This window comes from Lonchura striata, unplaced genomic scaffold (assembly GCF_046129695.1).
Source record: "Lonchura striata isolate bLonStr1 unplaced genomic scaffold, bLonStr1.mat Scaffold_85, whole genome shotgun sequence".
Lineage (NCBI taxonomy): Eukaryota > Metazoa > Chordata > Aves > Passeriformes > Estrildidae > Lonchura > Lonchura striata.
Window position 1 is genome coordinate 2,058,918 of NW_027461188.1, and position 15,901 is coordinate 2,074,818.

The window sequence follows — 15,901 nt, forward strand, 5'->3', positions numbered from 1 at the left end:
TCCCTGCTCACAGCCACAATTCCAGGATCACCCATTTCCTTAAATCTCTTATTCCAAAGGTGTTACCACCATTTCTAACTGGGCCAGCCTTGTCCAGCAGCCAGTCTGTCCTGGAGCCAGCTGGAATTGACTCTGTGGGACATGGAGGAACAGCTGCTCTCACAGAAGCTGCTCCTAGATCCCCTGCCTTACCAAAACCTGGCCATGCAAACCTGGTATAAGTATGGTAGGGTTTTTATTACCACTATTAATTCTTATTATTTCTATTCTCTCAATTTTTTGCTATTAATGGTACAGTTGTTATTATTATTACTAGTATTTTTAGTCTTTTGGACTCTATATTAATAGTGGCTAGATTAGAACTGGAGAAAAAGGTATTTCATTGCAAGTAGCGGTTAGAGTTTTGTCAGCCTCTTGCCCTGCCCTGTTCTGTGTCATTGCTGTGTGTGAAGCTGCTGCTGCCAGGCCTCCCTATTTCCCTGGTTTGAGAAATTCCATGGCATTGCTCACATGTCAGAGAGGGCTTATTCCATTCAAACACATGCTCTTAGCTCTTCGAGTCCCATTGTTGGAAGCTTGTTTTCTAACATTGTTGACTTTCTCAGCTTCTGTTAATATTTGTGATTTTATAACAAAATGTTCTTGGGTGTGATTGTGCAAGATTCTCTAATCAGCTTTCAGTTTGCTCTTGGGTTTCTTACCGGTGTGTCCGAGCTGAAGGCAGCATTTTGGGTGGAAGGCTTCAGTGGGAGCTGGGATTGCCTCGGCAGCAGCTGGTTTTGCAATGTGAGCAGCGCTGACAGAGATTCCGTGCGCTGAATATTCCGCCTGGTTGGAGCCGCAGTGCCCGGCTGGAGGGAGCCGCGCCGGGCGCTGCGGGTTGTGCCGGGCCGGGCAGCGGCCGCAGCCCCGGCAGGGCCCGGCCGTGGACACGGAGCCTTTGCTGGGCAGGGCTCGGCCCTGCGGCGCCGGGCGGGCGGTGCCGCTCCCGCCGGGAGCCTGCGGGAGCCGGGACAGCGAGAGAGCCCGGGCCGAGCATCAGCCCCGGGGCACGGCCCGGGAGGGGGCACAGCCCGGGGGTCCCGCAGAGCCTCCCTGCTCCAGAGCCGCGCCTGCCGCAGCGGGGCAGCTGCGGCACCTGCGGGGCACGGAGGAGCCGCAGGCGGCGTTCCGAGCGCTCCTTCGGGGCAGGATTTTGTCCCGCTGCGGGGAATTCCCGCGGGCCGGGCGGGCCGGGGCCGCTGCCGAGCGCCGCCGCCTTTCCCGGGAGCCGCCGGGCAGAGCTCTCTGCTCGGGGCTGGGAAAAACACCTTCACTGCCCTGGGAACATTTAAAAAGTTTAATACAGGGCAAGAGGAGACAAGGGCCATAGAGCAAAGGTTGTTGCGGCCGGGTGCATCTCGGCACTGAGCTAAGAGCACACGGTTATCTCCGGAGATACCCCTTGAATACCTTTTCCCTTACACCAGCCGGTTGCATATTCATAGTCCCTTATGCATAGTAAACTTTTTCCCAAGCTAGTTTACATATTCCAAGAACTGTTCAGCATGGCTCCTCCTCGGTTCCACCTTTTTAGGGCATGTGTATTCCTTGGTTGTGGTTTTGGTCCTTTTTTATCATCATCTTCAGTTTTGGCCCCAGCCCACACTGCCTTCAGACGGTGAGTGCTGATGGTCAGCAGATCTGTACAGGTGTCCTCATCCTGTGCTCACTGGATGTTATCCCATCCAAGCAGGCATTTTAACACAAGCATGCTTCTATCACCTATGGCACTACTATGTCTGAGCGTAATCAATGAACAACAGAAATAAAAACTATATAACAAAGTTATTGTAACACCACACATATAAAATCCAATGGAATATTTGCAAAAAGCCAATATTATAATATGTATCTATAACAGGGCCAAGGGCCGGGTGCCCGCTCGGTGGCCCCGGGACAGCAGAATTTTGGGGTCCCGGTGCTGGCTGCTGGCAGAGCCCCGGCGCTGGGCCGGGGATGCGTGGGACCCTCCCGCGGTGGGGTTGGGCTGCCCGGGGCAGGCGCTGCATCGTCAGCCCGGAGCCACCGGGGATCGCCCGGTACCGGCGGGGCGGGGCTGGGGAGCGGAGAAGGGCGGCACCGGAGCGGGGGGACCCTCTGCAGCCTGCGGGGTCGGACAGACCGATAAGGGGGTCCCCGGGAGCCTGGAACGTTGTGAAAAAGGCAAATCACTCGGTTTTTAAAATTTTAAACGTTTAATAATAATAAAATGGTTATAAAAATAGTAACACAATTAGAGTAATCAAATTTAGAGTTAGGACAATTACAAGACAATAAAAAGCAAAAAATTATAGATGTCCAGATGCTCTCTGACACTTAAGCCAGGACAAGCATGCCTTGTGAACAAAGGAATAACCTTAAAAGCAATAGCCTATTGCATATTCATGTATCTCATACATGATGCATAAATTACTTGCAAATTAGGAACTTTTCTGGATTTTGTCAACTTCTTTCCCTTAATCCTGGTGCTTCCATAAAGATGGAGACAAGATGGAAGAATGTTTGTCTTTTCTGATAAGGAGGTTGTAACTCTTTATGTGCCCCAAGTCACCGCCATCCCTGTGTGAAGAGTTTATTGATTATCTCATCTCTTGCTTGGGCAAGTAAAAAAATCCTACATCGCAGAGTTTCTATTTTAATATTATGTTGTTACCTAAAACTCTATTTAACACACTACTTAAGAGAATGAATACAGCATAACTTTCTAACATTACACATATAATATTCATGGTAACATTTGTGAAAAGCCAATCATAAAATAAGCATTCTACACAGAAAGTGTTGAAATGGTAAAACCAGTCAAAACCCCTTAGGAATTGGAAGGAAAACCAGAGGCAGTGGCAGCTAACACCTCAGAAACCCGTGGCTTTTGCTCCTCTCTTCGACCTGAGAGCTTCCTGGGCAGGGGCGACTCTTCAAATTGCACCAGCGTGGCCATGGCTGGGAAGGGCAGCGAGCAGATGGGTTGAGCTTCTCCTGCCAGCCCCTGAAGTGCCAGCTGTCATTTGTGTGCGCTGAGGATTCCCTTCAGGCTCGGAGCTGGCGCAGCTGCTCCTGGGCGCTGCTCGCCCGCGGGCGCAGCGGTGCTGCAGCCGCTGTCCCGCACACAGGGAGGGCTCTGGAGCCTCCCAGGGCACCAAGGAGCGGAGCAGGGAACGTGCCGGGATCTGCTGCAGGACCGTGGGGCTGTGGGGGATCCTTCGGTCTCTTGGATGGGGCAGGGAGGGGGCAAATGGAATCAAGGTGAGACAGGGATCGGGCAGCCCCACGCCAGGCAGCGTTTTCTCCTCTGAGAGCTCCTCTGAGCTGAGCGAGCTGGTGAATCTTGCGGAGCAAATGAGACCCGGGAGCGAGGGAAGGGCTGGCTGGGAAGGAGTCAGATAAACCCAGTGGGTATTTCCCTTTCCAAGGGGCTCCTGGGGAGACAGAGGAGACAAGAAGGGTTCCCCATCTCATGACATTCCCTTTTTTCCTTCAGTAGCCCTATTGCAGTCACTGCATACAAGAGTTTAGTTGATCCCTTTGATGCCAGGGAGAACCCAGAACTTGAACCTCGCTGGATCCAGCCCTGTCTGCCTATCACCGAGCAGAGGGAAAAGATAAAGAACCTGGGTGGGGGTTGAGCCAAAATGGCATTTTGCCACTTCTGATCTGCTCCCAGCTTTTGCAGCAGGGCACCAACCCCATCGCTGCAAACCACTCCCTTTTTTTGCAAGGCACACCTGGACCTCGCTGGTAGCTCAGGGCTCCTGAAGGGGCTGCTGCAGTTGGCAACTGGAGCTGTTGTTGAACTTTTCACATTGCTTAACCCCCCCTGCCAAATGCCATCAACTGTCTGAGGAAGGACACAAAAATATTACCCTGGAGGGGCCAAAAACTTGGAAAAGGATGAAAGAAATGTTCTGATGATGACAATGACAATGACAAAAAAACACAATTTATTTTTGACAGCAAATGAGTACCCACAGCCCTCCAGCCCTCCCAGACTGGCAGGCTGAGTGGGGCCGTTTCCATGGCATGAGGAGCTGGCAGCCTGCAGAGAGAAACCAGAGAGCCACGGTCAGTCACAGAAGGCTCCTGTGCCCCTGTCCCACCACGGCCTGTGCCTGGGCCAGGCTGCTGTGTGCTCAGAGCCCAAACCTCCTGACCCATTCTCCGTTTTTAGAGAAGGGCAGAGTGGTAAGCCACATTCCATCTCCTCTGCTGAAGCACAGCCCAGCAGCCTCCTCAGCAGCTGCAAGGGCGGGGTGCCCGTGTGCCTGGTTTCCAGGCTCCCCGGCAGACCAGGGGTTAAACGTTGGGTGTCTCCTGGATTGTTCCCGGAAAGGGCCCATCTCTGCACAGAGACACCGTTTTTCATTTGTAAATTAGGTCTTTCTTTCTCTGCCAACTGTGGTTTCTCCAGCCCCGGCTGCAGCCACTGGTCATTTAAAACTTTAAGAATCTTTTTCTACAAGCACAACTGACTTGATGTATATTTTACAAAATCACGAATTATGCCATAACATATATTACAATGGGGCTGCAGAGATCCCCCTGCAGGTCCATGGGGATGCAGAGATCCCCCTGCGGGTCCATGGGATGCAGAGATCCCCCTGCGGGTCCGTGGGGATGCAGAGATCCCCTGCAGGTCCGTGGGGATGCAGAGATCCCCTGCAGATCCATGGGGATGCAGAGATCCCCCTGCAGGTCCATGGGGATGCAGAGATCCGCCTGCAGGTCCATGGGGATGCAGGGATCCCCTGCAGGTCCATGGGGATGCAGAGATCCCCTGCAGCCCCTGCAGGAGCCGGGCTGGAGCTCGGCGATGCCTGAGAGGAGGCTGTGAGCCCGCGGGCAGAGGGGCCCCGCTGGAGCAGCCTGTCCTGGCAGGACTGAGCCCGTGGCACAGTGACCCACGCTGCAGCACTCGGAGGGGGCTGTGCCCAGGGGATGGACTCCGCTCCGAGAAGTTCCTGGAGAAGTCTCGGCCGGGAGAGAGCGCAGGGTGCAGCAGGGAACGACTCCTGTCCCTGAGCAGAGGGAGAAGCCCCGGGGGATGAGCTGAGCATGGCCCCATTCCCTGTCTCCTGCCCTGCCGGGGGAGGAGGTGCAGCTGGGAGCAGGGAGGCGTGGGGAAAGCTGCATTTAAGGCTCTGCACTGACTTCTTCTCCTGCTCCGAGTCTTTGGAATTTTCTGCCAGAAACCTCTCCCTTCCCCCACCCACCCACGGGGCTTCGGGCAGGTTTCCCTTTTCGGGGGAAATCAAAGCGAAGCACTGATGCGCTAACGAGGGGCAGGAGAAGTGAGGCTCCTGGGCTTCCCGCAGAGGCGGAGGCACGGGAGGCGCAGGGCCGGGAAAGCCGTGGCGGGAGGCGCGGAGAAGTTTGTTTGTGTGGGCAGCTCAATCCCGGCTCGGGCCGGGCCCGTGCCGGGGCTGTTCCTCATCTCCGGCTTTCCCCTCACGCAGCCCGGGGGCGCCGAGAGCGCGGGGCGAGGCGGGGCCGTGCGCAGAGCCCGCCCCGAGCTCGCTGCCATTGGCCGCCGGTGCCGTCAGTCGCGGTTGCGGCGCGCTGATTGGTGGGAGCGGGGCGCGGCGCGGCCCCGGCGGCGGGCTGAGGGCGGCCGTGGCCGCGCAGCGCCGCCATTGGCCGAGCGGCTGCGCGGGCCCGGCAGCGGCGGCAGCGGCCGGAGCGCGGTGAGGCGGCGGCGGCGGAGCTCGGAGGCGGCCCCGGCGCAGGTGGGAGCCGCGCTGGGCTCTGCGGGGGCTCGGGGCCGGCTGCGGGCGGAGGGGGCGGCAGGGGGCTCCGGCGGCTCGCCGGTGCCGTGTCCGGCCCGTGCCGGCCCCGGGCCGAGGGCGCTGCGGGAGCGGCTGCCCGCGGTCTCCTTTCCGCCGGGGCCGGGCAGGAGCCGCTGCCGGAGCAGCGCTGGCTCGGCCCGGCTGCTGTGGGTAGGACAGAGGGGCTGCCCCGCGGCCGGGAGCGGGCGGGGAAATTCCCGTCGCCGGAGGTTCGTGTGCCCGGCGGAGAGCGAGGAGTCCTGTCAAAGTGACTTTATTGCCGAGCAGGGGCAGAGGCCGTGGGGCATTTGCCGTGCGCTCTCTGCCGTGGCTGTAGTCCGCAGCCTCCTTTTTATCCTCATTTTCCCGGCCGCATCTCCCTCTGCCTTTGCCCACCGGCTGAGTTCCTTGGAAGGTTCCGACTTCCCGATGCGCCTGCTGCCTGTCCTCGTTAATGTGCACCCTCCTTTTGTAGAACAGCCGATATTCATGGCTCTGTTAAGTCTTTGTTCTTCTCCTCGAGGTTCGGGTATGTAGCGGGACTTTGAGCAGCTCTCTGGGTCAACTTGTAACATTTATTGGAACTGATGGTTTCTCCCCTTATCTACAAGTGCCCGGCCCTATCTCCAGGCAGATTCACTCCTTGACTCTGTTTTGTCCTTCCCGGGTCCTCTTTGGTTTTGGGATTATTCTCGGTGCCCTCATTCCCTGTCCTTTTGTCGCCGTTTGTGGATCAGGAGGCCTGGCTGCCACCTGCATGCCCTGGCTCAGCTGCTGGATGAGCTGCACTGCCAAGGTGTGGAGCATGGTAAAAAGATGAGAGTTGCTGCAGCACAGAGGAGGAGAAGCAGCATTCCTTTATCCCCTGGTGTGCTGGGGAGCCAGGTACATTGTCCCCACTTTGCCCCAGCAGTGTTAATTTGCATTTCTAAAGCTCCTGTCCAGGCTACCTGTTTAAACATTAAGGGGTCACCTTTAAATCTCTTCTAGTGATGCATCCTAAAGGTGAACTTCGAAAAACCCAGATCAAAATTTTTCTATCTTTTACAGCTACGCAAAAACATAGAGAAAAAATCCCAAGATAATTCAGTTTTTTTCTAATTCCCCTCGGAAGGAAAACTCATTCTCACATCCTTTACCCAAACCTAACCAGCTATATAGAAGTATGAGTAATAAAAAAATACTCTAATGCTCTAAACTTTGCACTGAAACTTCAGGAAAAAGAAAAACTTCACTAATCTTTTTAGTGTTAGAGTCAAGGCATTCCTTGATTCTGGCCAGGATGTGCAACAAAAATCATTCCATTCTCACATAACCCGGGTGTGCCAAGAAAATAGTTCCATTACATGTGGGTTTTACTCGATTTTTCCCAAACTTGTGTAGTCTGAAGCAATCTAAATCCACTGGTTTAATGTTCTGTAGTTTCAACTTGTGCAGTTTTTAGTATTTGGTTTCCTCTTGGACCCGGATTTCTTTGCTTGTGCTGTTAATGAGGTGGGATGTGCTGGATTTCCTTCTCAGCCTTTTGCAGACCAGGTGTCTGCAGCCCTGCCGGGGGCAGTGTCTGGGGTAGGTGTTGGTTGCTGTTTGCTGCTGGGGTTGATGTTTTGCTGCTGGTCGTTGTCTTTGTGGGTATCTTTTGGGCCATTCCCAGTGTGTTGAGATGTTAAACTCATCTCCACTGAGTGGTGTAACATCCCTTAACAAAACCTTTAACATTTCTTTCCCCAAGGCCAAGGCAAAGCAAGCCTGAGTAGAGAAATCAAAGGTTAACAATGTTCAAGTCTATGAGCTGGTCTATTTTCCATGGATGCACTGGCAGGCAGGGCAGTGTGTGAGTGTGAGTGAGAGCCAGAGTGGAATTGTCCCGGTGTCTCCCCAGCAGCTGTGGCAGTGCAGGCCCAGCGAGCACTGAAGCTGCAGCAGTGGCAGCAAGGGCTGGCCCCGGTGGCTGGAGCTGCCCAAGGAGGGTGGCCAGGCCGAGGATTTCAGCAGAGGAGGTGTGGGCAGGCCCAGGGCCTTGCCCCGCTGTGGAGCCCTGGCTGCTGCTGCGCTGCCTTCAGTGCAGGCTCAGGGGGGCCTCCCATCCTCCTGCTGCAGGCGGGAAGTGCAAATCTCCGGGGCTGCAGAGACCTGGAGCCCAGGCTGAGGGGTCCCCCCGTGTTCAGCTGTGCTGGCGGCTGTTTCTGGCCTCGGGGCCCCTTGGCATGGGCCACGCCACTTGGCCACCAGTGGTGCTGCTTTGCACTCCTTAGGCAGAGCCCATGTCCTGCTTGGATGTTGGCAGCAGCAAAGTGCCAAGGCAGGCTCTGTGCCAGCCCAGCTTCCTGTGGGAGAGATTGCACCAGAGACAGGATTCTGGCCACAGACTGCTTTAAATGTGCATCCCTTATCTCCACCCTGCACTAGGTGGAAAATAACCAGGGTAAGGAATTCCAGAGATCAATTGCAAGGGAAAATAATTGAATATCTGCCCTGGCTCTGGCTCTTCTTCTTACCCAAGCCAATGGCAAAAGCCATACCCATGGCATCTTGGTTTCTATCCCCAGCTTCCAGAGGTGTTTCTTTCTTTCCCCATTCATTCTTTGTACCCATCCTGAGCTCTGGGGTTGCCAGGGGTTCTGGAGGTCCCATTGTATTCCTAAAGCTGCCATAACCCCCTGGAGGATCTTTCCTGTAAAATGAGTTCTGCTCTCTGAGTCTGTTGCTTCCACAATCCCTTTTGTTGGAATTATGTCTTTTAGAAATACCTTAATAAGTGATCCAGTGGTTGCTGAGCAATCAGAATTGCTTTTGCCCCCCTGTTAGGTGAGATGGTGTCACCAGAAGATATTGAAGCCTTCCTGCTCAGGGCATTTCAGTGCCAGGCTCTTACAAGCACACACAGCTGTGCTGGTTGAGCTGACCATGGGGGTAACCTGCACTTTGTCTGATTCCCTTTCCTCAATAACAGCGTGTCTTGGAACTCTTTTCCCTTCTGCTGCCCTTGAAGAGCCATCCACAAAGACATTTTCTGCCTCAGGCCAGGCAATGTCTCCTGAATCTCCCCCAGGCTGGGTCTGGAGCTGTGTCACTTGAATGCAGTGCTGGGTTTCTTCCCAGCCCCTCTGTGGGCTGTTCAAACAGGAGGCTGGGTTAAACCCTTCCCCTGTCCTCAGTTCTGAATCCTCCTGTGCCACTGAACAAGTTTCACACTGTAATAACCGAGCACTGCTCATCCATTGCGAGGCTCTTTTGGTGATCAAAGCTTGAACTTGATGGCAGACTGGAACAGTCGGAGATCCTGTTGAGCTTTTGGGCCTCAGTTCCCGTTGAAGCTGTGGCTGCACAATTCTGCAGGCAATGAGGCCACTCTGGCCACTGGGTGAAACATTTTGGCCCAAGGATTCCTTTGGCATGGCCCTGTTGAACATTCCCCTACAATTCCAATTTCTTTTCTGAGTCTGGAAGAGCCCCAGCTGAGGCATCAATATTTTTGGTTGTTCATTTTCCCAAGTTTTGCTCACTTTCTCCTGTCCATACCACAGCATGGAGGCTGTCTGAGGTTAAAAAGTCCTACAATGTTCTGGCTGGAAAGAGAATCCTCAATCCAGGCTGTGTAATTCCCTATTAATCCTTTGAATTGTCTCAGGTCGTTTTTGGTCCTGGGAAATGTTACTTCTGAGATTCCCCAGACCCTCTCTGGGTCAATCCACCAGGAATCTTCAGTCCCACTATTTCCCAAATTTAACCTTTTTCTCCATCATTTGAACTTCTTTTTAAGATACTCAAAAGGTATTTTTTAGATAGCAAATTGAGCTATTTCACAGGGGCTTTGTCTGCCACTTCTCCTTGTCCTCCTCATTGGAGCCATCTGATTCCCTGACTGGCAGGATAGGAGTGCTGTAGGGAGACATCCCTGGCTCCAAAAGCCCTGCCTTTAGCAGGGACTCCATACCAGGCTGTGAGCCCTTCCTTCCCTCCCCTGGAACAGGGTGTTGCTTTTAGACACCACTTGTCCTGGTTGCTTCCAAGTAATTTGGAGAGGCTCCGCATCAAATTTTCCGTCTTTCCATGGGGCTGCCCACACCTCTGGGTTCCCTTCAGCACAGGCCTTCCCAGACATTTGACACAAAGGTACAGCAGCAATAGCCTCTGTATCACCTTTTACAATATTCCAATGCCACCATCAAATTCCTTCCTAGTTAATAACAATCACAGTAGGAAGAAAGGAAGAAAAAGAAATTAGTTTATTTCAAACCTATCCCCCACAGCTCCTAATAGTGATTGAACAAATGACACCAGCTCAGCTTTCCCATTTATTCCCTTAATAATGAAAACACTCCTTTACAATTTTCCCCCGTTAGGTGTAAGATTCAGAGTGGATGGAGAGGCCCCTGTGTCCATCAGGAGAGGCCTCCTCTGGATGCAGACCCAGCCTGAATGTTCTCCAGGGCTCCAGTGTGGTGGGTCCCCGGTGGGATGGGAGCTCAGAGAGCCCTGCCAATCCATGTCCATGCAGGGGTGGACTTGCTCCTGCTGAGGGTGCTGCTGTCTGTGCTTGCAGTGTCCTTGGGCTGCAGCTGGAGCCCTGACTCCTTCCCAGGGGCTGTTTGGGTGGGCTCTGCCCTGGCCAGGAGGGCAATGCCTCTGCCAGGTGCTTGTGGCCGACCCCGTCATGCCCTGGGTGCTGGGGCCCCCTTGGGCCCTGGGGTTGATCCCTCAGGGGCTGTGGGAACTCTGCCATGGCCTTTGCCTTCAGCTTGGCCTTTTGCTCATCCCTTCTTGCCTTCAGCTGCTGTGCCCTTGTGCCCAAGTGCTGCAGGGCTTCTTGTGCCACTCCTGCAGCCCCGGTCACTGCCTGTGGGTGCTCATCCTCTGAGAGCTGCTGAGCTTTCTGCAAAACCTTTCCTTTCTGCAGGGACCCAGACCAAATCCTGAACAGCAAATCCTGATCCTTCATGTGCACTCTGCATTTCCCAGCTGTTCCTTTGTGTTCCCCCTTGTGCTCAGGGTCCCTGCCCAGCCCGTGTGGCAGAGCCGGTGCCTGTCCTGCCGCAGTGTCCAAAGGCGGCCCCCCCGGCGGGCAGGGCCGGCAGCTCCCCGGGGCCGGGCAGCGGCCGGGGCGTCCCGCAGCCTCCTGGGGGCCGGGGGCCACTGCCGGCCCTGCCCGGGGCTGGTGGGGTCAGGCAGCGCCCGGCGCTGAGCCCCGGCTGCCCCACAGCCCCGGCCCGGCCCCGCAGCTCCCCACAGGCCCCAGCCCGTGCTCCCGGTGCCGCACCTCTGCGCCCGGTGCTGCCGCTGCCACCGCAGAGAAACCCCTGGCATCCTGACCTCCTGCTTTTCCTCTCCTGGAAACCGGGGATGGAAAGGATCTGGATCAGCTGGCAAATGTGAGGATAAGACCCTGCTGAAAAACATTTCAGTCCTCTGTATTTTTCTCTTTCTCCTCTTTTCCATCATCCTTTTTCTTACCACATAGATTCCTCCTGCTGCTTCTTACCTGAACCATATTCCTGCACACTTCTCTTCACCCGATCCCTTCCCAGCACACCAACCCCATCCATCCCCTGTTGTCCAAATCCCTTCTCCCCTTCCCTTATTGCCCCCCTTGGGTGTCCATGTCCTTAATTACCTCTGGGGAAATATGCAAACTACCTCAACATTCTCCCAGGGGACCCTTCAGAGACATTTTGGGATAATCATCACTTTGGCCAGGACCCTCCCTGGCTTTCCCTTTTCTCCCCTCCATGGGTGCCCTGCCATGTTCACTCCCCGAGGATCCCAGGGCACTCACTGATGAGATTTTCAGTGCTCTCTCCCTGCTGACTCTTCACAGACCCCCTGATGTGTCACTCATCTGTCTCCTGGTCACTCCCGGGTCCCAAATCAATCCCCAGTGCCACTGCCAGCCAAGGGAGCCGATCACCCAAAGTGGGTGAGGCACCTTCAGCTGCACTCCCTGCCCGCCGCCCCGGAGGGTGGAAGGAATTCGGGATGAGCCCCAGGGTGTGCGGGAAAATTGACATCACCAGACGATTCTGTCCACAAAGAATACAGAGGAGTACTGTAAAAGTAATTTCATTTCTAAAACTGGGAGAGGCCATGGGACATTTCCCATGGGATCTCTCCAATTGTTGAAGGACACAGCCCTCCTTTTCATCCTAATTCTCCTGGCCACATCTCACTCTCTCTTTCCTAATTGGCTGAAGTACTTGAGAGCTACAGATATCCCAGTCCACCTACTACATACACCATTAATATGCACCCCACTTTCATATAGCAAACGGTATTAATGGCTCTGTTAAGTCTTTGTTGTTCTTCTGGAAGTTCATGAATAGAGCAGGACCTTGGCTGAGCAGCAGTCTGTGTCATCAATTAATAAAATTTTCTGAAACCGATGTCTTCTCCTGTCACTTCCTTACATAAAAAAGTTGCCTGGCCCTATCTCCGAGCAGCTTTAGAGCATCTGTTTGTAAAGACACTTTCCTGTGGTTCCTTCCATGGGGTCCCCCGTTTGTGGGACATCCCCCCTGGAGCAGGGTGTCCCCTCTGTGCTGCAGCCCCAGGGCTCGGGCAGAGCTCAGCCAATCAGAGCCCGCGGCGCTGATGACTCACCAGTTGCCAGGCAGACTCGCAGCTCCCCGCGTTCCCCACCTGGACCCACCTGCGCCCCCCCTCGGCCCCATGGCCCCGCGAGGGGAATTTGGGGAGGTGGGAGTGGGGCAGCGCCAAGGCCGGGCCCCCCCGCGCTGTCCTGGCGGGAGCGGCTGCAGTGGGGACCGAGTGCGGGCGGGAGCGGCCGAGAGCCCAGCGCTGCCCCAGCCCGACCTACCCCAGCTCCATCCCTGCCCCTGCGCTGGGATGCTGTGGGGCTGGGGGGAAGAGGGAGCCGGCAGTGGGTGCTGGGCCTGGGGGCAGGAGGAGAAGGGAAGGAGAAGCAGGCTTGAGGAACAGAATGGTCAAAGGATGCAGGTGGCAGGAGAGGGTGGGATTGTGCAGGAGAAGGAGGAATAGGAGGAGGAAGAGGAGTGTGAGGAAGAATAGGGACACCGGAGGAGGAGGAGCAGAAACAAGGATCACCACAAGGTTCCATACCTCCTTGTATCTATAGCCTCCCCTCAGCCCCAGGAGCATTGTCACCCCACATGCAGCACGTGACTGTTGAGGGGTTCCACGATTTTCACAGGGGTGAATCACGGCATTTCTCAGCTTTATTGGGTTAAATGTTGGTGCTTTATTTTTTTTAGGGGCTGAATCTTTATGTTTTGGAGGAATTTTTTACTGAATCTTGATGTTTGGGGAGGTTTTGATCTGTGTCTTAAAGTTTGGAGGATTTTTATGCTGAACCTTGGTGTTTTGGAGGTTCTTATAGACACACAATGCCCAATGACTTGGTGAGATGAAGTGGGGACAGGAGAAACTCCCAGTCCAAGATGCTCTGTTCTTTTTTTTTTCCCCCAGACCAGGATTTTTCATTCCCGGGGAGGAATGAAAATGGAGGAAATGGAGGAGGAGGAAAAGCCCTGGAGATCCCGCACAAGGAGTGGCAGCAAACCCAGCCCAGGGAGCTGCAGGGAGGAAAGAGCCCTCCTGAGCCAGGAAGGTGGGCAGAGATCCAGCCAGAGCTCAGAGCTGGTGGAGAAGCCTCGTGGCAGGGAGAAGCCGCACAAGTGCTTGGAATGTGGGAAGGGTTTCAGCCGGAGCTCCCACCTGATCGAGCACCAGGTGATCCACACTGGGGAACGGCCCTACGAGTGTGAGGAATGTGGAAAGTGTTTCAGGTGGAGCTCCAGTTTGAGACTTCACCAGAGATTCCACACCGGGGAGAGGCCCTTTGAGTGTGGGGAGTGTGGGAGGAGCTTCAGCCAGAACTCCATTCTGATCCAACATCAGAGGATCCACACTGGGGAAAAGCCCTTTGAGTGTGGGGAATGTGGGAAGAGCTTCAGCCAGAGGAGCAGCCTGATACAGCACTCGGTAATCCACACTGGGGAAAAGCCCTTTGAGTGTGGTAAATGTGGGATGAGCTTCAGCCAGAAGGGCTACCTGATGCAACACCAGAGGATCCACACTGGGGAAAAACCCTATGAGTGTGGGGAATGTGGGAAGAGCTTCAGGCACAGCTCTGGCCTGAGGAGACACGAGAGGATCCACACTGGAGAAAAGCCCTACGAGTGTGGGGTGTGTGGGATGAGCTTCAGCCTCAACTCCCAGCTTACGGAACACAAAAAGATCCATACTGGGGAAAAGCCCTACAAGTGTGGGGAATGTGGGAAGAGTTTCAGAGAAAGCTCAGCCCTGATTCGGCACCAGGTGATCCACACTGGGGAACGGCCCTATGAGTGCTTGGAATGTGGGAAGAGCTATGGGTGGCACTCAGACCTGAGAAAGCACCAGCGCATCCACAGCGGGGAGAAGCCCTACGAGTGTCCCCAGTGTGGGAAGAGGTTTCGGATCAGCTCCAGTCTCCTCGTACATCAGCGGAGTCACACCGAGGAGAGGCCCTACCGCTGCCCCGACTGCGGGAAGGGCTTCAAGCACAACTCCGACCTCACCGAGCACCGGCACATCCACACCGGGGAGAGGCTCTACGAGTGTGGGAAGTGTGGGAAGAGCTTCTCACAGAGATCAGTTTTGATCAAACACCAACGGAGGCGCCACTAAGGGGGGAAGCCCTGTGAGTTCCCCAAGGGTGGGAAGAGCTTCTTATGCTCCTCCCAGCTCCATTCCCTATGGGAGGATCCACGTTGGATGATCCTCAGTGACCTTCATTAGGCAGTCTTGGTGATCTATGGGCCTGGTTATCTGTGTTGGGAAGACACTTGGCTGGGAGGCTCCACATCTTCCTCATTCCCTGTGGGCACCTAGATAAACCCAGTGGCAGGAACATCCATTGGGGCACAGACCAACAATGGGAATTCCTTGGGGAGAGCAGATTTAATGACTTCCAACTCCATAAAATCTTTTGCATTCAATCCTATCTTCTGGTGGCATCAAGGAATACTGAATGGTCTTGGAGGTATGTCCTAGGTTGACTATTTGATGCTTGTATCTCCAGTTGTTTGTTGTGTTTATGGTGAATTATAATTTTTGCACCTTTAAGACTTGTTCCGAGAGCAAAGGAGGGAGAGAAGGGCAGAGTTTGTTTTCAGAAACTGCACTCACTCCTCCACATTCCTGCTCCTGGGCCAGGTTGTTGCAGATGGACAGACAGAGGTACAGAGCTCTCCTTTGCTGTTAATTAGTTTTAGCTAGCTGTGGCAGAGAAGTTCCCTGGACTGTGGCTGTTTTTCCCTTTTCTTTGGACCTGTTTAAACCTGCTCTGGCCTGAACACCCAGAAGAGCACCGGCAGCTCACACCTGTGGCCCAGCGGGCCAGGCCTGGACTGTGGCATTTCCAGCACCGGAGGGACTGATAAGAGACTGAGTGAGCTGAGCTACAACCCACGGAGGGACTTCCTGAGTTTGTCTCTCTTTTAGAGCAGCAAGAGGTTTTATTGTTTAATATTGTTTAGGTTTTATTCTTTAAAAAACAGTTTTTTCCACTGTTCTCCAAGGAGATATTTTTCCCAAACTGGCTGGGGGAGGAGCCAATTGAATCTGCTTTCCAGAGGAATCCCTTTGGAGGTTCTCTCCCAAATTTGCTCTGAACCAGGACAAGGTCTTTTCCAACTTCAGGGATTCCACGATTTTGATTTCCTATTGCCCAAGGGTGTCTTCTGCAGCCAGATGGTGGAAAAACTGGGGAAAAGACCAAGATTTTGGAGACAGTGGGGTAGAAACTCCACCAAAAAGGTTCTTCCCTCCACCCAAGCACGTGGATCCTCAGCCAGCATGGACATGGAAGTCTTTCTTTTGGCTTTGATTTTGTTTTCATTTCTCTTTATCCCTTTAAAATATCCAATATTGAAGTAAAAATAGACATTGAACTAAGTTAGTGGATGTGGTCATGGTAGGACACAGACATGGTGGGACACGTGTAAGAATGTGCCCTCTGTTGACAGAGTAAACAAGTTAACCTTTTGTTCCCTTAAAAAGGACAAAAGGCCAGGTGTTTCTCTCCTCAATTTGGTTTAAAGACACCTCATAGGACCTCTGGGACTTCACCTCAAACTTAA

At 54.1% G+C, this 15,901-nt stretch overlaps 1 protein-coding gene across 1 annotated transcript in view; it reads left to right on the forward strand.

Annotated features, from left to right (window-relative positions):
- Positions 1-15,901, forward strand: part of LOC144248770 (uncharacterized) — a 261,668-nt gene that overhangs the window by 100,872 nt on the left and 144,895 nt on the right. The window contains 1 exon segment of the mRNA XM_077790763.1: positions 13,439-14,359. Coding sequence (XP_077646889.1) covers positions 13,439-14,359 — 921 coding nt within the window.